This window comes from Gopherus evgoodei, chromosome 1, assembly GCF_007399415.2.
Source record: "Gopherus evgoodei ecotype Sinaloan lineage chromosome 1, rGopEvg1_v1.p, whole genome shotgun sequence".
Lineage (NCBI taxonomy): Eukaryota > Metazoa > Chordata > Testudines > Testudinidae > Gopherus > Gopherus evgoodei.
Genome location: NC_044322.1, coordinates 153,631,016 through 153,654,210, shown reverse-complemented (window position 1 = coordinate 153,654,210; position 23,195 = coordinate 153,631,016). Strand labels below are relative to the sequence as shown.

General features: G+C 43.7%; 1 protein-coding gene across 1 annotated transcript in view; it reads right to left on the bottom strand.

Annotated features, from left to right (window-relative positions):
• The window catches only part of TSPAN7 (tetraspanin 7), a 186,620-nt gene that overhangs the window by 3,592 nt on the left and 159,833 nt on the right, over nt 1–23,195 (bottom strand). The window contains exons 5-6 of the mRNA XM_030575948.1: nt 22,194–22,349; nt 14,797–14,880 (exon numbers count right to left, since the gene is read on the bottom strand). Of these exons, the coding sequence (XP_030431808.1) occupies nt 14,797–14,880; nt 22,194–22,349 (240 nt within the window). The remainder of the gene's footprint in view (nt 1–14,796; nt 14,881–22,193; nt 22,350–23,195) is intronic.

The following is a 23,195-nucleotide window of genomic DNA, read 5'->3' as shown; positions in this document are numbered from 1 at the left end:
TTTTATAACTTTCTGGTAATTTATTCATTTGACCATCATAATGTATTAATATTTTCCTGCATATACCAATCACATTAATAACCACACTTTTCATAGCTGTGGTGGTCTATCAACTCTGAGCATAAAAAGATTGTTACAGTTCATAACCACTTGCAGAGGTGAAGAGACACTGCTGCTGAAACATCAACCATTTTACTTTGTTTCAAATAATTACAAACACACTTTTGCCACAGAGTAGTGTGTCAAAACTGATCCATCTCATTCATTTGTGCCTGTTGGGGCATCCTTTAAGTTAGGGGCACCATGCAGTTCCCTTTGAACATTTCTATCTACTGCATGTGAAGGATATGAATGTAATGGATTTCAGAATGTGGACAAAACTTATTAGCAATGAAAGCCTTCCCTTCTTCCTTGAACCACATGGAGTGCACCCAGCTATCCCCTGGCTGGTTACCCTTCCAAACTAGCTCATTATTCTGTTTAAAAACTTACACTCAGGATTGTTAATTAGTTTACCACATAATTAAGGCTCCCTGTAAGTGATCATTGTAACAACATTCATCTTTCCCACCAAGGTGATTGTTTGGTCCCTACACTACCCCAAACCTGTGTTACTTCCCATAGTGAGTATTTATAACCCCTGAGAATGAATGTATACACATATGCTTAAGAGCACTACGCCTCCTTAAATGTTGAAAATCTTGGGACGTCACTGGGAAAAGGACAACTCAGCAACGCATCACTTACTTCATAGTGATGTCTGCTAATCTGGAATGTAAAACGTAGCAACATCAGCTTTCAGTCAGTCATAGTGTTCTAGTTGCCACAACATTTCATACTATTGGCATGAGCACAGTTGGGTTGGCGAAAAACAGAAGCACATCAATGTGTGAATGTGGCTAAATGAGATTCCCACCATCACCACCTTTTCCTATTTAAATGCTGGAGATGTCTGAATCATATCCTATCAGGGCTCTAAGGAAATGCTGATTAGGACAGGGTGTGTCACAAATATGTGCCCTCTTATTAAAAAGACGTTTGGGTAAGATCCAGCAATCAGCAGTGCTGCTCAAGGAGTGTCTCACATTGTCAGGATTCATTTTATAAAATGGCCTTAACTCCCATGAACTCCAACTAGTATAATGCATTTTTAGCATCAAGCGACAGTATTAATCTTAGCTCAGGTATAAATGAGACGGAGTGCAGGTCATGGATAACACACCCAACATGGTCCAGATACAACCTCCAGTACTTGATCTTTTCAGGTGGGATTTTGAAATTAATTGGATTTAGCCATCCAAATCCCCATCTCAGCTTTGGAAATCCCTCCCTATATCAACAACTCACCTTACTGACTCTGTAACTATTAACAAATATTTTTAGGTCCGTGTTAAAGGAGGGAGTTTAGGCTGCAGCTCGAGCACTCACTCAGGAGCCCTCCTTCCTTCGGGCAAATAGCGAGGTTGGTGTTATCTGGCTGTGCATTACAGCCCAATACTCCAGTCACTATGGGGGTGATATTATCAACATGGCAGTTTGTAAAATCCTATTGGGAGCCCATCATGTGCTGCAGCTTTACCACTCCAAGGGCCACTGAGGCTGCCGTTGCTACTTCCTGCTGTGATTTTTGTTTTAACTCGGTCTCACTTTTGGGGAGTTGTACATGTGTTTCCCACAGGGTTACAGAAACTTTGAGGTTACAGAAACTTTGACATAAAGAACAGAACAAAATGTTCCCAGTGGGCCCTGGGTTGTGGCTGTCCCTCCCATTACTTTTTAATGCTTGTGGTATTTCTGGGTTTATTTCTTTTTCCTCAGTTGACACAATAGTTCCTTCTGTGTTTTATCATCTTTTTCACCGTAATAACATTAAGTAATGCTGATCGTGGTTTTGGACCTATTTATTTTCACTAAACTAATTCCTCCCCAGACCCTAATCAGCTCCTCACTGATCTTCTAATGGCTAATTTTGTGTGAACATCCAATTTTGCCGTATTTTCTTGCTACTATGAGATGGATGTTATTTTCCCCCTCAGCAGGACGTTAGCTGTGTCCAGAGTAAGCAAGAGTCGCTATTTGAGAAATTGTTGAATTGCACATATTCATCAAACGCTTTTACAAGGTCTTAGACCACCACTGTGAGATCCCTGCAGTTGTCAGAGTTACACTGGCAGACCAGATGCCAGCTTATGCCAAGGGGGCCTTTGTCTCAAACAAACACTGACAAATGCATAGCTGGAATCAGCCTCCCTCACCTATGTGTTATAATTCTAATAACTATTTTAGCAATACTAAGAATATGTTTAGACTTTATGAAATGCTTGTAAGGGCCTGGATGCATTAATCTCACTTATATCATCTGCATCCCATGTTTTCAGGTAATATTTACGTGTATGCTCTGTAACTGTAGGTCACCAGACAGGGGAGGAACACTAAGCAGTGAGATGATGCAGATGATATAAGCATTTACCAGTGTGAAATACTAGTCTCCAACAGGAGGTGTTACCTTCTGCCCAACAAATAAGGCCCATCACCACTAGACGCACTATTGTGGATCATCAGAAGACAAAAGACTTTGTTGTTTGATCTCTGCCCCCAATAAAGAGGCGTTCCTCCCATCAGCTGAACTAGCAGGTCAGAGAATTGGAATGGGATAAAAACTCTTAACAAGAAGAAACTGCATCGCTATGCTGCTTGGACTCAAGGGCAATGTTTTCTAGGCATAAGCAGGAGATCACTTGGGTTTAGCTTGGGAAGCGCTAAGGGACGGCTTATTATAGAAGCCTATCTTACTTTTGAAACTTAAGACAGTAACTCACAGATGTGTGTGTGTTTACCTACTTTAACTTTGTAAATAACTTATTTCCTTTTCCTAGTTAATAAATCTTTAGATAGTTTGTTATAGGATTAGCTACAAGTATTGTCTTTGATGCGAGATCTAGGGTGCAATTAATCTAGGGGAAAGTGACTGATCCCTTGGGATTGGGAATAACCTGAATATTGCTGTGATTCTCGACGTAAGGCACCATCTATCACAAAGGCTGTCCTGTAGCGGCTCAAGAGTGTGAGTATCAACCTCAGGCCAGACTGTTAAGAAGCAGGATTGTCCTATACTTAGTTTTCACCAATTAATTTTTAAGTGTAAAGTCCTGAGGAACCAGAACAGCCTTAACATGGAGTCACAGATGGTCCCCTTGGATACATTAATCTATCTTAGAAATAGATGGTCCTTTGGACCAAGAATTACAGAAATATTCAGATTATTCCCAGTCCCAAAGGACTAGTCAATTGCACCTCAGATTACACAAAAAAGATAATGCTTGTAGCCAATCCTATAATAAACTATATACAGATTTATTAAAAAGGAAACAAGACTTATTTACAAAGTTAAAGCAGGTAAGCATACATACACAAATGAGTTATGATCTTAGGTTTCAAAAGGTAATAGAATAGAAGTGGGCAAACTATGGCCCATGGGCCACATCCGGCCCGTGGAACCCTCCTGCCCAGCCCCTGAGCTCCTGGCCCAGGAGGCTGGCCCCTGCCCCCTCCCCTGCTGTTGTCCATCCCCCACAGCCTCAGCTCACTGCACCGCCGGCGCAATGCTCTGGGCGTCCGGGCATCGCAGCTGCGCCTCTGCCTGACCCGGTGCTCTGAATTGTGTGGTGGCGCGGCTGCCTGTCCTGGTGTTCTGGTTGGCGTGGCTGTAACACTGCCAGCCACCAGTGCTCTAGGCAGCGCGGTAAAGGGGCAGGGAGCAGAGGGGGTTGGATAGAGGGCAGGGGAGTTCGGGGTGCTGGTCAGGAGGCGGGGGTGTGGATAGGGATCAGGGTGGGAAACATGGGGGCAGCGGTCCCGGGGAGGGAGTGGCAGGGGGTGGTCAGAGGCAGGGTTCCGGAAGCAGTCTGGGAGCTGTAAGGGAAGAGTAGGCAGTTCATAATCTCTCTTTTAAAACCCGTCTGATACCGAATTTGGGCCACAGATCACTATTGAAATCATCCCCCACCACAACCTTCTTCCTGCATTAGATTTCTGGGATGAAGGGAAGGGCAGGAGGAGGAGATGTCATTTTAAAGCAGAACTCTGACAAATAAAATGCCATTAAATGTAGAAGACAACTTCCAATCATCGATGAAGTTTGTTGTGTTTCAGAGATGCTGTATGCACTTCCAGTAATAACAATGTTCAGCTTTACATTACTTCCCAGGATAGGGCAAAGTGTTTATTTCATGAGATAAACATTTAAAGAGACAATTTTACTCAAATCCAGCTTGCAGAAAGCAACAGGCTGGCTTTCCACTGAAATTCAGATTACATGTGTGTGCATCTTCTGACCTTCAGGCTATTTATTTCTCTTTGGCACTGCCTAAATGCTGTTTCATACCTTTAAGGGGTCATATTACTATCACATAAACTCGTGTATTTCACAGAGCCTGGCATAAAAGGGGCAAGCCATTATATAAATGGATTTTGTACAGCATTTCTGGATATACTAAGATTTGCCTATACAAATGGCTCCACTGATAACAAATGTACTTAATGAGGGGAGGGCAGGAACAAACAGAGAGAGACTAGGAAAAAAGAATTAAGGATTTTGAGTAAACAGAATAAACAACATATGTGCTGGTATAGGATGCTACAGAGATTTAATTGTCACTTACTTGGTCAAGCACGGTTGTGCCATTTGGGAGCAATTTGGTTGTCATAAATCAGCTAGCCAAAAAATCTTTATAAACCTCCACATCTTTACATGCCTGGTCTACACTATGCGTTTAAACTGATTTTAGCAGCGTTAAACCGAATTAACGCTGCACCCGTCCACACAACGAGGCCCTTTATATCGATATAAAGGGCTCTTTAAACCGGTTTCTGTACTCCTCCCCGACGAGAGGAGGAGCGCTAAAATCGGTATTACCATATCGGATTAGGGTTAGTGTGGCCGCAAATCGACGGTATTGGCCTCCGGGCGGTATCCCACAGTGCAGCACTGTGACCGCTCTGGACAGCAATCTGAACTCGGATGCACTGGCCAGGTAGACCGGAAAAGCCCCGCGAACTTTTGAATTTCATTTCCTGTTTGCCCAGCGTGGAGCTCTGATCAGCATGGGTGGCGATGCAGTCCCAAATCCAAAAACAGCTCCAGCATGGACCGTACGGGAGATACTGGATCTGATCGCTCTATGGGGAGGCAAATCTGTTCTATCACAGCTCCGTTACAGAAGACGAAATGCCAAAGCATTTGAAAAAATCTCCAGACAGAGGCCACAGCAGGGACTCAGCACAGTGCTGCGTGACAAGCGTAACGGAAAGCCAGAGAATCAAATGGACGCTTGTGGAGGGAGGGAGGGGGTACTGAGGACTCCAGCTATCCCATAGTCCCCGCAGTGTCCGAAAAGCGTTGGCATTCTTGGCTGAGCTCCCAATGCCTGTAGCGTCAAACACATTGTCCAGGGTGGTTTAGGGTATAGCTCGTCAATTTACCCTCCCCTCCCCCCATGAAAGAAAAGGGAAAAAAATCGTTTCTTGAATTTTTTCAATGTCACCATATGTCTACTGAATGCTGCTGGTAGACGCGATGCTGCCGCAGTGAACAGCAGCATCCTCTCCTCTCCCCTCCCTGGTGGCAGACGGTACAATATGACTGCTATCCATCTTCATCACCAGCCCGTGAGTGCTCCTGGCTGGCCTCAGGTGAGGTTGGCCAGGGGTGCCTGGGTAAAAATAGGAATGACTCCCAGTCATTCCCAGTAGATGGTACAGAATGGCTGGTAACCGTCTTCATCATAGCAACAGGGGGCTGAGCTCCATCAGCTCCCCCTCCCCCTTCATGTCTAAAGAAAAGATTCTGTACTGCCTGGACTATCATAGCAGTGGGATGCTGGCCTCCTCTCCCCTGCACCATTTAATGTCCTGCCTGGACTATCATAGCAGCTGGAAGCTGCCTCCCTCTCATTTTATCTCACTAACAAGTCAGTGTTTCTTATTCCTGCATTCTTTATTACTTCATCACAAAAATGGGGGGACACTGCAATGGTAGCCCAGGAGGGTTCGGGGAGCAGGGAAACAACGGGTGGGATTGTTGCAGGGGCACCCCCTAGAATGGCATGCAGCTCATCATTTCTGCAGGATCTGACATGGAGCAGCTGTGCTCTTTGGTACACTAGTTCTCTAGCACACTTGCCCCATATTCTAGGCAGGACTGACTCTATTTTTAGATACAACATAAAGGAGGGAATGACCCGGGGAGTCATTCTCATTTTTGTCTTTGCATCCCCAGCTGACCTCAGCCAGGAGCACCCATGACAGCAGCAGATGATACAGAATGACTGATAACTGTCATCTCATCGTCAATTTACAATGGCATGGCAGATGGTACAGAATAACTGATAACCGTCTCTGCTATCTTGGAAAGGCAAATGAATGTTGCTTTGTAGCACTGCAGTACCGCCTCTGTCAGCAGCATCCAGTACACATGCAGTGACAGAGACAAAAGGCAAAACAGGCTCCATGGTTGCCATGCTATGGTGTCTGCCAGGGCAATCTAGGGAAAAAGGGCGCGAAATGATTGTCTGCCATTGCTTTCACGGAGGAAGGAATGAGTGATGACATTTATCCAGAATCACCCGCGACACTGTTTTTGCACCATCATGCATTGGGGTCTCAACCCAGAATTCCAGTGGGCGGGGGAGACTGCGGGAACTATGGGATAGCTACGGGATAGCTACCCACAGTGCAATGCTCCAGAAATCGACACTAGCCTTGGATCATGGACGCACACCACCGAATTAATGTGCTTAGTGTGGCCGCGTGCACTCGACTTTATACAATCTGTTTTACAAAACCGGTTTATATAAAATCGGAATAATCCCGTAGTGCAGACATACCCACAGTCTGCTTACACCTATTTACCCACAGTACAACAAACAAACAATCAGTGGTTCTCAAACTTTTGTACTGGTGACCCCTTTCACACAGCAAGCCTCTGAGTGCGATCCCCCCATATAAATTAACAGTACTTTTTTATATATTTAACACCATTCTAAATGCTGAAGGCAAAGCGAGGTATGAGGTGGAGGCTGACAGCTTGCGACCCCCCATGTAATATTCTCATGACCCCCTGAGGGGTCCCGATCCCCTAGTTTGAGAACCCCTATAATAAACTAACTCAAATAGCAAACAATAAAACCCCAACAACCACCACAAAAACTCCTTCCCCCTTCTCATTACATCTCCACACAAACCCCTTCTCCACAAGAAACAGTCGCATTTATCCACCTTAGGACTTGTCTTCACTACGGAGCTAAATCTGCACTGCTGCAATTGATGCAGTGGCATCGATTTATCAGGTCTAGTGAAGACACGCTCAATCGATGGAAGAGCGCTCTCCTGTCGATTTCTGTACACCACCTCAACAAGAGGTGGAAGCAATGGTGGCACGTGAGCGTCTCTCGTCGACATAACATAATATAGACCCCACAGTAAGTAGATCTAAGCTACATCGACTTGAGTTACGCTACTAACATAACTCAAATTGCGTCACTTATATAGACCGGCAGCTGTAGTGTAGACTAGGCCTTAGCTCCCACTGTTTCCCATCTTCTCCAAAGTAATACGTTGTAGCTCTTATCTACTTCTTACTTACCTACTTCTTACTTCTTTTAATACTCCCAGTTTTATGGTATCAGCATTTTGAATAAGAACATTCAAACAACACACACATGTGTAAGTCCCAGGCTCTCATCTGAATTTGAATTTTATCCTGTTTTATCTCCTTTTCTCCAGATGTTCTCCTGGCAGCGCCAAGCATTTGCCTGGGATAAACTTCTGTTATGGCCAAGGATAATCTGAAAAAGTTTCCAAATTGTTGGGAAACACTGAAAAATCTAAATCCTTCATGATGAAGAATGATCATTCTGGTGGTCAAAAATCATCTGAACATGTGCAATTCAGAGTGTGGTGTGTTCACATCTCTGCCATGTGGTTTCTAGTCTCATGTTCAAATCTATATAAAATCTGAGCCTAAGGGTATGTCTACACTACGGGATTATTCCGATTTTACATAAATTGGTTTTGTAAAACAGATTGTATAAAGTCGAGCGCACGCGGCCACACTAACCACATTAATTTGGTGGTGTGCGTCCATGTACCGAGGCTAGCGTCCATTTCCGGAGCGTTGCACTGTGGGTAGCTATCTGTAGCTATCCCATAGTTCCCGCAGTCTCCCCCGCCCATTGGAATTCTGGGTTGAGATCTCAATGCAAAAACAGTGTCGCGGGTGATTCTGGGTAAATGTCGTCACTCAATCCTTCCTCCGTGAAAGCAATGGCAGACAATCATTTTGCGCCCTTTTTCCCTGGATTGCACTGGCAGAGGCCATAGTATGGCAACCATAGAGCCCATTTTGCCTTTTGTATACCCTGAAACACCCAGGAAAATGTTTTTGACCCTTCAGGCATTGGGAGCTCAGCCAAGAATGCAAATGCTTTTCAGAGACTACAGGAACTGTGGGATAGCTAGAGCCCTCAGTACCCCCTCCCTCCCTCCATGAGTGTCCTTTTGATTCTTTGGCTTTCTGTTATGCTTATCACACAGCACTGTGCTGTGGACTCTGTCTATCATAGCCTGAAGATTTTTTCAAATGCTCTGTCATTTCATCTTCTGTAACGGAGCTCTGATAGAACAGATTTGTGTCCCCATACAGCAATCAGATCCAGTATCTCCCGCACGGTCCATGCTGGAGCTCTTTTTGGATTTGGGACTGCATCACCACCCGTGCTGATCAGAGCTCCACGCTGGGCAAACAGGAAATGAAATTCAAAAGTTCACAGGGCTTTTCCTGTCTACCTGGCCAGCGCATCCGACTTCAGATTGCTTTCCAGAGCGGTCACAATGGTGCACTGTGGGATACCACCTGGAGGCCAATACCATAGATTTGCGGCCACACTAACCCTAATCCGACATGGCAATACCGATTTCAGCTCTACTCCTCTCGTCAGGGAGGAGTACAGAAATTGGTTTAAAGAGCCCTTTATAAAGGGCCTCGTTGTGTGGATGGGTGCAGGGTTAAACTGGTTTAACGTTGCTAAATTCGGTTTAAATGCATAGTGTAGACCAGGCCTAAGTGTAGCAACTTCCTAACAGTCTTGTTTACAAGGAATACATGATTGCTTGTCTTATATACTAGCTCACAGGAGTGTTGTAAGGATTAATGGTCATAAAGTGATTTGAAGCGATAAAATGCTATAGCCTGTAAGAGTTCCCTGTTATTACAAAGTACAGAAATGGAACAATGATTTCACCTCTACTTGCAGGTTGGGTCTCTAGGTCCTTTGTGCTGTTTCATCTTCATAATGTGTCCCTATTTAAAGTGATAAGTACAAACTCAGTCATGTGTTTGACTAGCCAGGGACTCGGCTGCTGGAGCTGATACTCTAGTTTTCTCCATGTGGAGTGACACTTCACTTTTTAGCGCCTTGATTTCTCTCGCTGTGTACTCAATCCTCAGTGTTCTGGGCACACAGCTCTCCATGCTCATCTGGAAAGGACTGAGTTTACCAATCCTTGTGGCATTAGTTCTTTTGATTTCACTGGCTTCTTCTAAGAATGTCTATGAAGTTTTCACATCCTGGAGTGTTTCTGCCAAAAAAACCTGTTCCTCCTCCTGACCAGTGTCCATTCACAGCTGTTTCTACTCAGCCATTCTGTTCTTCTCAGACAGAGGAAGCTGTACACTCAAATCAGAATCAGGGTAATTGCTTTTACAGATTTCCCCTTTAAAAGGGGTATTTTTATGAATGTACTTTTTATAGCATTTAGGAATATTTTTTCAATATTTTCAAATCCAACAGAAACTCTGCTTTGAGTCTGCCACATTGGTACTGGGCAAATTGACATTTCAAACATTTCTTATTCTCCTTAATGTATTTTCAGCCAAGCTGAGGTCCAGCCTTCTTGTCTCTGGGTGCAACTTTTGTCCCAAATATGAGCTATGGGCACAGATCTGAAGAGTTATGCCTCCACCTGAATTGTGGCCCCAATCAGGTGCAACTACTCAACTTTATGCTGGAAATTAAATTGCAAGTGCTAAAATATAAGCACAAAGTGGATGCTGCACTGGACTAGATGAAATCCAACCACAGACCTCTAAATGAATCGGTATTGTGCACTCTGAAGGATTGGTTTTCAGTACATGGACTGTACACTGTCTCTGCATCCTGCAGTAAAGCTGGAACAATATGGCTCTAAAGCTGCACTACAATCCCTTCCTATTTAATGAGTAACTCAATGGTAATTCCAACCTGAAAAGGCTATCCCATGTCCTTTAAACCAACATCTGCACTGCAGTTTTCCACAGGCAAAAATCATTCCTCTTAAAGACGACTTAGACAGTTTTATGTTGTCCGGTGTATGGGGATCATTTTCATGAAGAGCACCTGCTTAACACAAGTTATTCCAGCTAAAAATCAATGTCAGACTCCCATTCCAAAAACAATTTGCTTTTCTAAAAAGTATGATTTCAACCTCAACAAGCAAAGTCCGTGCTTCCCAATTGTGCAGACGTCATCGGTCCCAAAGCAGCTTTTCAGACACTAATTGTGGTTGAGAAATCAGGCCAGAGCAATAAGACATGTCATGCCATTACATCAACTTTTTCCATTTCTGAGAACTGGTACATTCCCTGTACTGGTGAACACCTAACAAATTATGCAAGGGAAAGGCCAGCCAACATGCTCTACTGCAGAAGAGCAAACCAGTGCAACTTGCCTTTTACTTGATTAAAACTAGTCTGAATAGAAACAGTGAAACCTCACCTAAAGCTGCATCTCTGCCTGCTACGTTACTATTAGCCCTGCTTAACCTGAAATCAGTCAGAGGATTCCATTCTTATGTGTATCAAGAAAGACAGTTTAATAAGTAAATGTAACCAACTTTATTGTATTCTTCACATATTAGGCTACATTCAGCTGTCTGCTCCACAAGGGGTAGGGACTAAGCGAGGTAAGGAGTCACTTTGCACACACAAACAAGCCAGGTAGAATCTTACTACAGTGCTCAGGTGTGTGCTGGGAAGTATGCCTGCCTGAGTGTCATGCCCCCACCTCCTTAATGGCATAGAGGCAACGGCGTACTGGAAGTAAAGAATGTCTAGCCCCCCAGTTGGCTGGAGTGTACACTGCCATCAGCAACAAATACTTGCCAGCAGCACATCAGGGTGCATTTTGCACTTGCTCAGAGCAGCAGCAAAGTGCATTTCGCATTGTGTTGCTTGCAGCCTGCCATGATAAATCCAGCCTGTGCCAGCATGATTCTCACTGCAGAGGATGCACTGGTATGCATCTCTGTTCTTCTTTGCTGCACCATCCAATTCCATCAAAGACAGAATTTAGCCCATAAATTATGGATTGCCTATAATAAATATCCAGACAGGTCAAAACTCTGACAAACAATCTCAGTTTGGCTTCTTTCTATATTGTCCTCCCAGCTGCAAACAATGTCTAGCCAAGTTAAAATGCTACACGTAAAAATACAGCACGTACTACAGATTCATTAAAGATGTGACTAGGCTAAAGCAGATTTGGTGATTTATACTTGGTCCAGATCCTTACCTACGAAATATCCTGCAATTTGCCTCAACTGTGTAAGGCTGAATAATCCAACATGTTACCTCCTGAGTCCTCAAACAATTTTGGATGGATTTTTTAAAGATATCTGCATTGAACACAATTCTGACTACCTAAAAACAGATTTAGACAGAGTGCAGAGAGCACTTTATAATGGTGCCATCAAGATAGGAACAAGACCAAGTTGACTACTACTGGTTGTCAAGAAGTAGAAGACAGTGGTAAAAAAGCTAGTGTTATCACAGCTTCTGGCTATCAAAGTTCTTTTGCTGGGTGTCTGTATGAAGGATGAGTCAATGCTTTGAGATGGTTCAGGTACAACTGAACATCAGCTCAGAGTGCAGAACCAAAGCATGACGTTTCCTCACAACGAAGACTCAGGCAAGAAAATGTTAGTGTGGTTCTTTAGCAAAGATATCATGGTCTTCTGGTGACAAAAAACAGATGATAACATCCAAGGCAAACTAGTCAGTCAGAAGCCTTAATCCAATCAACACACTTCAGGCTACCTGAGGCTGGGTTTCTGTGGATAATGGATCTGCTAACAGCTTTCCTCAGTACTTGGAAGCAGTTATACTGAAGAATTCAGAGATAGACTTGGTTCAGCAAATCAGTGAAACTTGTTAATAGGGATTTGACTAAAATAAAATCATAGAAACGTTGCCCAATACAACAATATTCTAAACTAGAATAATGCTCAAAAATACTGAAGCTTGCAACCGCACAGTAGAGAGAATTCTTTTTCTTGAACCAAAATGTGTAGCCATGCATAAGTCACTCCTAACTTCGTTCCTCCAGTTTTAACAAAGGCTGTTCACACTGTTTAACCTCTATAATGGACAGTCATACTCCTTGTTACAATTTGCCACAGAATGACAGGATGTGCAAGTCAAACACGAAAAGAGAAAGGGGCTGTACTGCAGTAAACTACAGTAAAAAGAGGAGAGTGTTCTTGGTGTTTTAGCAGATGAGAGCACTGTCTTCACCAGCAGCACATTGACTGCATTCATGTGTTTTAAGGTGAAGCAGAATAAACTCATCTGGCACTTCCCATTTTCAAAGCACTCACAACTATGGTGCCTCGTGCCATCAGGTTTACACTTCTAAGAAGCCCGATGCTGGATTTTTAACATTAAATGACCAAAGCAAATGCCAGCTGTAATGACAACTTTCAAGTGTGGTGTTTACAGTCAATCTGTTCTGCGTCTAGAAGAGAGAAGGCAAATATTCACTCAGATGGAAATAGTTTAATCCCACGAATGTGCATGCACCTCACTGTCCTGTTTTGCAAATAGTTTGGCATTGGGCTTCTAAATGTGGTTTTCTTTCTCCTATTTCTGCACATTTTGAGGGGATTCTCACCATTCCAAGACAAGTGACTACTACAGAAGGGTCAAGATTTTGTGGAAGATGAAGGTAGTATTCCTGGTTTTCACATGTGTAAGGCCCATAAGCAGTTTTCATAATTTAGAACAGTCCCTAGGCTTCTTTTAACTAATCTTTGCTCCTTTTCGACCCAAACAGCAAGTCAGAGTTTGGGGCTCTGGGGATGTTCCAGCTGAAAGTAGAAACTGACAGAGTTTGGTATTTTCTTTGATGCAATCTTGTTTATTTACAAGGAATGTACAAAATCCTGCTTCTCTGAGCGCAAAAGGAACTGAGAACAAAATGAGCAGTTTCTTAGTTTACAGCCTCCAACCCTCTAGTCAACATAAGATTCAAAAGCTCTCAAGCTTTTTCCAGTATCACACTGTACTTAGAGAATATTGCTTGGCTTTCTTGCCTCTCTCTCACTCTTTGTTCTTTTGTCCTCTCTTTCTGTGTGATCTCTACATGCAAATATCCTACCCAAAACAATACTCAGTCCATAGGCACCAACTCCCCCCTGAGCATGTTGCATCCCTGCTCCTCCACCTACCTCTCAGCATTTCCCATCCAGCCGCAGCCAAACAGCTGTTTGGCAGCGTTAGCACACTCCAGAGGGAGGAGAGGAGTGGGAACATGGCGTGCTCAGGGGAGGTGGCAGGGAAGAGGCAGGGCCGGGGTGGGGATTTGGGGAAGGAGTTGGAATATTGGCAGGGAGGGGGTGGAGGCAGGGCAGGGACTTTGGGGAAGGGGTTGAAATGGGGGTGGGGAACGGGTGGGAAGAGGCGGGGCAGGGGTGGGGCCTTATGGAAGGAGTGGAGTGGGGACGGGGGGGGCCGAGCACCCACAAGAAAGAGGGGAAGTTGACTCAGTCAAAAACTCCCGGGCAGGTTCACACATACCTTTTCTTTTATGTGGAAGCTTATGCTTACAGTTATGTTAATTGAAGGGTAAATTCACACCTATCAATCTCACTGGGGTTTTAACTCAACCCAGAGTTTCACCCAACTCCCAACAATAAGTCAGAACGGTCATTAGGCTTCTTTAACTGATGTCAGGGCCAAGGCAGTTTGAAAGTCAGGGAGCCATAGCCAGCTTCCTAGTCTTCCCTGAACACTCCGCATGCCAAAACATATCGTGAAACAGTGTGGCTTTTAGACTTTGGTTCTGGCATCTTTCTCCTTACAGCTGTGCTGTTGTTTGTAGCTAGGGAAACTGAACTCCTACGTTGATTTAAGGGGCCTCTCCTCACAAAAACCAAAGGGGTTTTTCTTTTAGAAAAGTCAGCAGAATGAACAGAGCTTTAACAATTAGTCCTCTCCCACCCTGAACTTTTTTCTTTTCACAGTGAAGCTGAAATAAGCAAATAGTGCAGGTCACCGCATAAAAAAACAAACAGTTTTTGAATGAGCCAGGCTAAATTTATGTTCTTATTTTAAAGGTCTTTGAATTTTATAACAAGATCTTTAAAAAGGAAAGCCTGAAGAGCGAAAAGCCTATCCAACATATGGATCAGCTATTTGGCTTTTGAGTTGTTTATGCTCCATTTAAAACAATGCATTATTGGGTTAACCTCTATTTGACCCAACAGAGGGACAAGTGATTTTCCTTGAGCTAGTCATTAGTTGAATCATAACTGCATATTCCCAAGGAGAAACTACATTTAAGTTGAAAAAAGAAAATCAATGAACAGATGACCAAAGGACTAATGAGCATTCTGAGCTCTGTCCCTTATTATAATCCTTCCCTGAAGCCAGGGGAAGAGAAAAAGAGAAAAAAATCCACTAGTTCACATAGTATAATTGTATACCTGTGAGAATGCAATTCCAAAAGCCACTCCAGCTATGATTCCCATATTTGTCTCCATAAAACTGGTCACCAGATCATAACAGCCCTGCAAAACAAAGACAAACATAATCAGCCTTTGAGAGTGTGTGCCCTTTCCCCCAATTCATTTGGCTTCAGTCAGAAATTGGGTATTTTTATCATGACTTTCAACAACATTTGAACTTATTTTATTGAATAACAATTCCTGTTAAGTGGTGAGTGTACCCAATAATTGTGAGGACAAAAGCAGTACATTTTAGAAACAAATTTGCTAGAATGGAAAAGAAGCCTAATGTGATGCTGTAAGAAATAAGACACTGTTGTATTATTAAGGAAAAGCTTTTTGGTATTTAAAAAAAAAGTAAGGCCTCAACAGAGTCTATCTGAAAACAAAGCAGAACCTGACAAGATACAGGCAGCAAAAATGAATCATGCTAGCTGTGACAATTTGGGAATATGTCTGTACAATTTATGAATTGTGTGAGAGATTACGAACCCTTATGGGTACATCTATACTGAAATAAAAGGCCCATGGCATGGCCACAGCAGGGCTGTGTCAGCTGACTTGGGCTCACAGGGCTTGGGTTGCAGGGCCAAAAACGGCAGTGTAGACATTTGGACTCCAGCCCTTGATTCAGCTCATGGCAGTTCTAGTGCCTGGCCAGGAGGGGGAGCCCGCTGGCATCTGTAACACTAGCCTATTTAGGAACCTGCTGCTGTTTAACATAAGCATGGCTCGGATGTGTAGGGTAGTGTCCTGCCTGGCAGTGTCCCTCTAAAGACACCAGGCATGGTCTGGAATGGCTTATTACTTTTATTATATGACAGTACTGAAGGGGGTGTGTGCTGGGGGGGCAGAAGGGGTTCGACTGTTTCCATGAGGTTTTTTTGAGTGGAAAAGAACAAGCTCCCTCCCCTTTCAAATACACATTCCTGGTCTACAGTTGAGATCCCGATCCCATCAGAGCCACTCTCCCCATACCTCAATACACAGCCTTTAGAACTGGGTGTAGGAGGCAGAGAATGTGTGTGCATAGGCTGTTCTTGGACATGCTTTTGAGATCTCTCTCTCCCTCAATACATATATTTTCTTAAATTATTTTTTCAAAAATGTGTTTGCAATTAGCTTTTCCAATTTCAGGTGTTTAAAGGAATCTAAGTCATTGACTGAAAACCACAAGCACAAACAGTCTGATTTTTTTCCCCGGATACAAACCCCACCAAGCCCCCCACACAAAACAACCCAGCTTTTCTCCCAAATGCAGCAAGAACTTATTCTCAGACGGGGGCCAATCAAAGGTGTATTTTAGTGTAGATGTTATATCTCCGTCAGTTCTATAGGAACCTGAGAAAAGAGTGGAATTTTACTTGTCTCGCCGTTCTCAGTCTTGACTCCAGCACTGCCGGTGTGACACAGGCACTGACTCTGTGGGTGCTCTGTGGCTCAAGCACCCATGTGAAAAAAAATAGGGCGTGCTCAGCACCTACTGGCCACAGTGGCTCTGGCCTGGGGTCGGGCTGCTGATTAGCTGTTGAGCAGGGCTGGCCAAGGATCAGAGCAGCCTGCGGGAGGTGCTCAGGAGCGGCCTCAACAGTGGAGAGGAGCAAGCAATGGGTGGGTAGGCCTCAGGGGAGGAGGCAGAGCAGGGGCGGGACCTCGGGGGAAGAGGCTGAGCAGGCCCGGGTTCTGGGCAGAGCAGGGGTGGAGCACCCACCGGGAAAAAAAAAAGCACCTCTGCAGCATGATGAATCTATTCAGCATACAGATGCAAGTGCATACACAGGCTCCAATCCTGCAAACTCTTAAGCATGTTTTTAGAGGCTATGAGGGCCTTCTACTGCACACTAGTGGTCAGAAGAAGAAAATGCCCTTTGTTAAATGAAGGCCATTCATGACCTAGATTACATGATTTCTTGAACCTCTTTTGTAATACAAAAAACATTTTTTTAAACCTCAGTGTAATGAAATGGTAGATAAAGTTAAGAGCAACTCCAGTCCAGGGCAGCCATAAATCAGTTATGAGATGTTTCAACATACATATTAATCCCTAATTACATCTTGCAACATTATACATTATTTCAAGCTTACTTATTTAACATATCAAGCAACTATGGTTGTATGTCCTGCATATTATGAAACGAGGCTAGATATTTCAACCAATTCTTTCATTCTGCCAAATGTGCCTTCATATTTTTCCAGCCTTTCCCAAAGGTTCTCAAATCTATTCTGTTCAATTGCTTGCACAAGATGTAACAGCTAACAGTTACGGTAATTTGAGAGAGACTTAAAGTCTTGCTTGTTAAAAAGATCATGCTAGTAAGTTAACTTTACTCGCTCACCTCATTTGTACAATGTTTTTCCAGAACGCCATAATTTACTGTTTCTGGCAATTTATTGTATGATTATGATTTAACTGCTCAGTCCTTGTTGTGCACACTCAGAACTGGTACACTCTCAAGAGTGGTGCAGACATTACCAAACAAACCTGAAAAATTCTGTATATTGTAACCACACAGCTATTTTTTTTATTGAGGGGGGGCAGGGGAACCCTATTTAGCAACTGCTGTATCACTTCATTTATATCCCTATTTCTGTTCCTTTACCAACATTTTAGAGAAAAATAATGCTTAGCATTTGTTTGTAATGCACTTTGGTTAGCGAATCCTAATGACAGCTCAGAGTTAGATATTAGCCTCATTTAATAGATGAGGAACCAGACACAGGGAGATTTAGGGCTAGATTCACTTGGCATCACCACATCTAACTTTTAGGTGCCTAGGAAAAAATCACTGGGATTCCAAAGCCAGGTTAGGCATGCAGGTTCCCTATAAAATGAATGGGGAGAGATATGTGCCTCAGAATGAGTACCACAAAAGCCAGCATGCTAGGTGGGGAGCAGCCTAAATTAGCCAATGGGAGAGACAGGTCCCAAACCCCACCCTTCTTAGGGAGTTTAGTGCTTAAATCCAGACTGCAGAGAGGCACCTCCCTCTGTCTCTGATGCTCATATGGAAATCCTTTCTTGGCATCTGGTGCTCATGGCTTTTTTTTTTTTTTAAACAAGAAGCCGGGAGGGTGGAGACCTCTCTCATAACTTTTAGCCCAGAGGCTAGGGTAGTCACCTGAGATGTGGGAGACCCCTAGGTCAAGTCCCCCTTTCACTTCAGGAGGAGCAAGGATCTGCCACGTCACAGGTGAGTGTCCTGGCCACTGGGCCTCAGAATATTCTGAAGAGGGGCTCCCTCAGCTGTTCCAGTGTGAATAAATCATGAAGAAGTCACTTGGGTCACAGAGAGAGAGCACAAGAAAGTACAAGCATAAGAATATTCTGTAGCCTGGCAGAGCACTCACCTGGGAGGTGGGAAACCCAGGGTCCTCTCCCCCGCTCCAATTAATTTTTTAATGATTTATTCATAATGGAACAGGAGACTGGGGAGATTGAAGGAGACCAACATCTATGGAGCCTATATCCCAATGGCGAGGGCACTCACCTGACAAATGGCTGTCTTCCCCTCTGAGGTGGACGTAGCACTTGAACTGGGGTCTCCCCCGCCTCAGGTAGATACTTTAACTCCTGGGCTAACAGTTGTAAGGGAGGTTGTCCTCTCCCTTCCCCTGGCTGTTATGTGCAAGTCAGCAAACAGGGCCCAATCCGGCAAGTGAGCTCTGAGCACACTTAAGGAATTGGGCCCCACAGATGAATTAGACAGAGGAAGACGTATCTTCCTTTCATGAATCACTCTGTGACTTAAGTGTCCAGATGTGGAGTGTTGGAGTAAAATAAGTGTTCGGATGGAGTAAAACAGGTGTCTAAAGACCTTTTCCTGGAAAAATTCAGGCACTGAGAGAGTTTAGGCACCTACACAGTTTTGAAACAGCTGGATGGGGGCTTTGTGAATTCCAGCCAAGTCTGATTCTGGAATCTAGGGACCTAAAGAGACAGTTACATGCCTAGGTCCTTCTGTGACTCTAGCCCTAAACTACTTCCCAAAGTCACTTAGCTAATCAGTAGCAGAGTTGGGAAACACAGTCCAGGAGTTTCTGATTTCCAGTCATGTGATCAGACCACTAGAATAAGCCTCCATTGGTAATTCATTAGTACTCTTTGTGAACTTTTAGTACCTTATTTTACTTTATTTTTTTTTTGAAGCCTGTTCCTATTTACTGTTTTTTGGAGACTAGGGAAAAGACTGCATTTCAACTGTATTTAATCCATAAATGAGAGAGGGAAAGAGAGAGACAGACAGACTGACCGACCTCTGCAACAAAGGGACCTGTATGTCCCCAGTCCTGCAAAAAATACACACAGGCAAGTATCATAAATAAGGTTAGGATTTTATCATTGTTATTTTTAGTAAATGTCATGGACAGGTCATGGGCAATAACCAAAAATTCATGGAAACCTGAGATCTGTCTGTGACTTTACTAAAAATAATGGGGGGTAGGGGGGAGGAGGCTGATAGGAGGGATAAAAATCCAAGCCCCACTGTGGCTTGGAGCTCCAGACCCACCGCCAGCTGATATCTCCTGCCCCACCACCCCAGGGCTGAAGCTGCAATGGAAAATGTCACAGAGGTCTCTGAAAGTCATAGGATTTCTGACTTCCATGACAAAAATCTTATCCTTAATCACATACCTCCTTCTTGGCTGAGAACAGGATGAGAGTCTGTTCAGAGACCATCAAGGCTGTTCCTTCCCTGTAAGCTACAGTACTAGACCAGTCACAACTCCTTTTGCTTTGCGTTTTGTTCCTGTTCCCCTACCACCTCTCAGAAACAGTCCACCTTGTTCAAGTTTCTTTGAGCAACTCAGAGATCTGGGACAGCTCCCAAGCAGAGAGATCTCTAAGTCTTTGATTTAAATGGCAACTTAAACAGAGTTCTCAGATGTGGGTAAGACCTTCAAACTATCCGTGGACAATTCTATCAAAATAATCAAATCAGAAACAGAGACTCTATGGATGACTGGTAGAAAATAATAAAATTAAAGATAAAACAAAGATTGGCCCTCTGTGAAGTGAGAGTGAATGCTGGTCAGTCTGCAGTACAAATCAGAACATTAGAACAAGATAATTGCACCCCAGTTTAAACGTGGGAAGGATCAGCTGGAAGGCACTGATTTTAAACTACTGTGCATTTCCCTTCCAGTTATCATCTGAAATAGTATTTCAGTTTTGTCCACAGCGAAAAGGCAAATTAACTCAAGGTCAGATTGTGATGAGAGGGAGGGTGCCAAGAGCCTCTATTTATCCATCCAGCCAAGTATTTGTAGGAGTATACGTGTAAGAGTTATCATCTTTCCTGCACCTTCTCCCACAGTGACAGTATGGCTCAGAAGCATCAGGTCTACTTCCCATCAGAACTCCATGGGTACCTGTAAGTGGACCAGTGAGGCCGAGGCCACAGTTCTGTCCGTTTTCTAACACCCACACAACAAGGAGAGTGCACTCTGAAGCCCGGGAGATGAAGGAAGAGGTGTGGGGTGGCAGAGCTCCTGGCTCCCAAGTGTTCTCCCCAGGAGGAATTCTGGCCAACTCAGGACAGGTTTACATTACAAACGCTGCACTGGCGCAGCTGCACTACGGTACCACTCTCCAGTCAGCTTAGTTACCCCACCTCTGCAAGAAGCGGCAGCTATGTTGGCAGGAGAAGCTCTCCCACTGACACAGCATTGTCTACATGGGGGGCGGGAGGCAGGTTAGATTGGTATAACTACATCACTCAGGGGTGTGGAGCTTTCATGCCCCTGAGCGATGTACACCTCTACCCCAATATAATATGACCCGATATAACACGATTTCAGATATAGTGCGGTAAAGCAGCGCTCTAGGGGGGCAGGGCTGCGCGCTCCAGCGGATCAAAGCAAGTTTGATATAACGTGGTTTCACCTATAAGGCAGTAAGATTTTTTGGCTCCTGAGGACAGCGTTATATCAGGGTACCCAAGTAAACATGTACTATAGACCTAGCCTCAGTCAGAATTCCTCCTGGTGCAACTCAGCCCCACTGCACCTTCCCCTCCTCCCTCCTTACAAAAGGCAGAATCTGGCACTAATTAACAAGTGTAAATTAATGTCTTTGCAAATCTTTTAAACTCACCCAACACAGCTACATTACATTGATGACAATTATTTCAAGTTTCCCAATAGACCGACATCCTCCCTGTTCCAAATCCATTAGCACTGATTGGCTCACAGTAGGCTACTGTGACTGAAGGATAGGTTAGTGGAAGCTAATCCAGTATTATTGTCTTCTTGATATGGACTGGAAACACACTCTGTTTGACTGCTTTACAAGGTAGAGTCGTAAGTGTGACCTCAGTCCCCATCTCCAAGTCCCTGATGGACAGGCAGCTGAGTTACAGTACCAGCTGAAAAGGATTAAAATAGAACACACCCAACCATTTCTGCATTTTTCAGTTATATACCAATAATTTCTTGTGTTAACAGTTACACTAGAAAGAGACGAGAAATGACAAGAGAAATAAATCACTAAATGCGCTGGGGCGAATTAATCTCTGCTGTAACCACTGAAGTCAATGGTGTTATATCAAGGTTTAATTTGGCATCAGGATTATTCCCTTTATGAACAATTTGTTACCTCTCTTGAAAATCTTATGCAAAAAGTCAATAGGAAAGAAGTTTTGTGCCAGCAATGAATGTCTCCTTGCACAACACAGTATTAGGGGTATATTTTCTATATGTTGCATTGTTTCCCCTCTTCCCCTCTTTTCTTCACATTTTCTGCATTTTTATTCTATTATTAATTTGTTTGTTTGGCTGTCTCTCTTGATACTACTTTCCCAATCATCTTTTTTAAGGTGGGGAGGGGGTCAATGTTAGCTCTGTTCTGCCTGCAGCACTATGAATCCAATGAGATTAGAAGGGGCACAGCAAACATATCTCACTACCCTACAATGCTTCATGTCAATCATTCCTATTTTCTCTGTTTGGGCTAACTGTTAGCATCCAACGCCTGAAATTTCTGACAGAAGACAAGTTGGGGTGGGGGGGAAGTCAGTGAGAATGAGAACTGCTGATTGACATAAGTATCGAGGTCAGCTGCACCACTTCTGTGTATTTAAACAGTCTTGCCAGCTTTGCCTCTGTACAAGATGCTGTACCTGATCAAATGTGATGGGAATGGGAAGTGAGTTCACATCTCACTGGTCGGGTTTCTGTGTCTGCTTATTTCAGAAATGTCAATGTAAGTGTTTGGTGGCAAGCAGTGGGCAACCTTATCCACTTCTCCATCTCCCGTTTTCACATTCTTCCTATCGCTAGGCAGAAACTGCACTTCAATGACACCATATGTAGTAATGTGCAAACTAATTCATCGGATGATTGCATCTCAGTTGCCTTTGGCACACAGTGGCCTGTACCTTCTGGTTTATTTTAGTGGCAGCAACAGTCATATTGCGCAGATCCTGGGGATTGCAGTCACTGGTGTTCATGCAGCAGCTTGGGGGAATACCATGTTCAAAGAAGTAAGGGCTAGTGCTCCAGTTGGTGTAGTTCTGAATGCCACAGCATCTCAGCTGCAAAGAAAGAGGAGATAATAAAAGAAGCCAGTGTTAAAAGAAGCATAGGAATAGTTTCAGATCTTACCTTTCAGAGTGAGGTCAGACCAAGGCTACTCACTGAGACTTATTTTCCAAATAAGCCTGGGACTGATACTGCTCACATGGAAGTCAGTAGCTTAATTCCCACTTGCCTCAGTGGGAGCCGGATGGGGCTCTCTGCTTATACTGAAGAATGGAGTAGCTGACCTACCACCAAAAATAGGTAAGTTACCATCAGCCAGCACTACTACACTGGTGGACGAGAAGAAGGCCAACAATGTACCTATCTTTTCAAAAAGGTGCTAAGCATGATCCTGGGAAATCTAAACTGAAAAGCCTTCCCTTGGTAACAGGAAAAAAATCTGCGAAAAATGAGAGTTATAAAACACGTAGGGGGACCACAAATAGAGACAAAGCAGTACAGGTTAAAGAGGATGAATCAAGCCTAACTCATAAGACTCCTTTAAAAGAGTTAACAAAATAGCATATTTTGGTGGGTTTAAACTTTCAAAATGCTTTTGGAAGGGTGGGAGGTGTGTCCTATTCTAAATTAAAAACTGGTAAAGCCTGTCAAAGACGGGAAATAAATGGCAAATTCTCGGTGTGGCAAGAGATTATAAGTGAGGTGCCCTGCGGATCAGTTCTAGGACCAGTGCCACCGATGGAATGAACATTTTGCTATGATGGAAAAACTGACTGACGACACAAAAAATTTAGGTTAGTCAATAATGGGTAGGACTGGAAGTAGCATTTAAACAGTATAACTCTGCATTCTGGTCACTTGATAAGGTTGCATTTGGGTGGTATCTAGTATTGGTTTCA